The 1,069-nt window shown below is 70.7% G+C and overlaps 1 protein-coding gene across 1 annotated transcript in view; it reads left to right on the top strand.

Moving 5' to 3' along the window:
* Positions 1–351: 351 nt before the first annotated feature.
* The window catches only part of PXDC1 (PX domain containing 1), a 25,547-nt gene continuing 24,829 nt past the window's right edge, over positions 352–1,069 (top strand). Inside the window, exon 1 of the mRNA XM_014941062.1 lies at positions 352–962. Within this exon, the coding sequence (XP_014796548.1) occupies positions 707–962 (256 nt within the window). The 5' untranslated portion in view covers positions 352–706. The remainder of the gene's footprint in view (positions 963–1,069) is intronic.

Here is a 1,069-nt window from a genome sequence, read left to right as displayed (position 1 = left end):
GGGGGAGGCTTTTCAACCGCGTGGGGTGCCGGGGCTGACAGCCTGGCATGGCGCAGCTGGAGGCGGTGTAAGCAATTCCCTCCCTTCTTCCCTCAGCTGGCCGGCTTGGAAATTCGGATTATTTAAAAAAAAAAAAAAAAAAAAGTTTTAGGGTCACTGGGAGGGGAAAAAAAATTCCTCGTCACGTCTGTGGCGTCTGCGAAATCGTCCCGAGAAGGAAGAGGAGGATCCCGGCGCGGGGACCGCGGGGGTTTGGCGGAGGGGGCGGGCGCTGCCTGCGGGGCCGGAGCCGGGGGGGCCGCAGCGGCCGCCGACGTTCCCGCTCCCCCCCGCCCTGGACGGGAGGGGCTCCGGCGGGGAAGAAGGGGCCGAGCCACCCCGTTCCCCGCCCCGGGAAGGGGTGAGAGCCGCTCTGCTCGGTGGCGGGGGCTCAGCCGGAGCGGGGACAGGGGTGCCCGGGCCGTCCCCTCGCTGCGGGCCGCCGTCTATGAGGCGCCGGCGGGCACTCCCTCCAGCGCCGGGAGGAGGCTCAGCCCCGGCGGGCAGGGCAGGGCCGGGACGAGGGGGTGGCCGTGCGGCGGGTGGCACCCCTCTTCTCTCTTCCTCCTCCTCCTCTTCCTCCTCCTCCTCTTAACTTGGCCGCAGCGGCGCGGGGCGGTGCGCTTCGCCCTCCGCCGGCGGTGGGGGATGCGCGGGCGGCGGCGGGATGGCCTCGGCCGTGTTTGAGGGCACCTCGCTGGTGAACATGTACGTGCGGGGCTGCTGGGTGAACGGGATCCGGCGGCTCATCATCAGCCGGCGGGGCGACGAGGAGGAGTTCTACGAGATCCGCACCGAGTGGTCGGACCGCAACATCCTCTACCTGCACCGCAGCTACTCCGACCTCGGCCGCCTCTTCAAGCGCCTCCTCGACTCCTTCCCCGAGGACCGGCCCGAGCTGTCCCGCTCCCCCTTGATCCAAGGTCTGAGCCTCGGCTCTTCGCTGCTGGGCTGGCGGGCGGGAGGGCTTCCAGCCGCCGCCGCTGCTTCCCCCCGGGATGGCGGTGACGGGGCGGGCGGTGTCCCCCGG

This window comes from Calidris pugnax, unplaced genomic scaffold, assembly GCF_001431845.1.
Source record: "Calidris pugnax isolate Ruff unplaced genomic scaffold, ASM143184v1 scaffold8, whole genome shotgun sequence".
NCBI lineage: Eukaryota > Metazoa > Chordata > Aves > Charadriiformes > Scolopacidae > Calidris > Calidris pugnax.
This window is presented reverse-complemented; position numbering and strand designations above follow the sequence as displayed.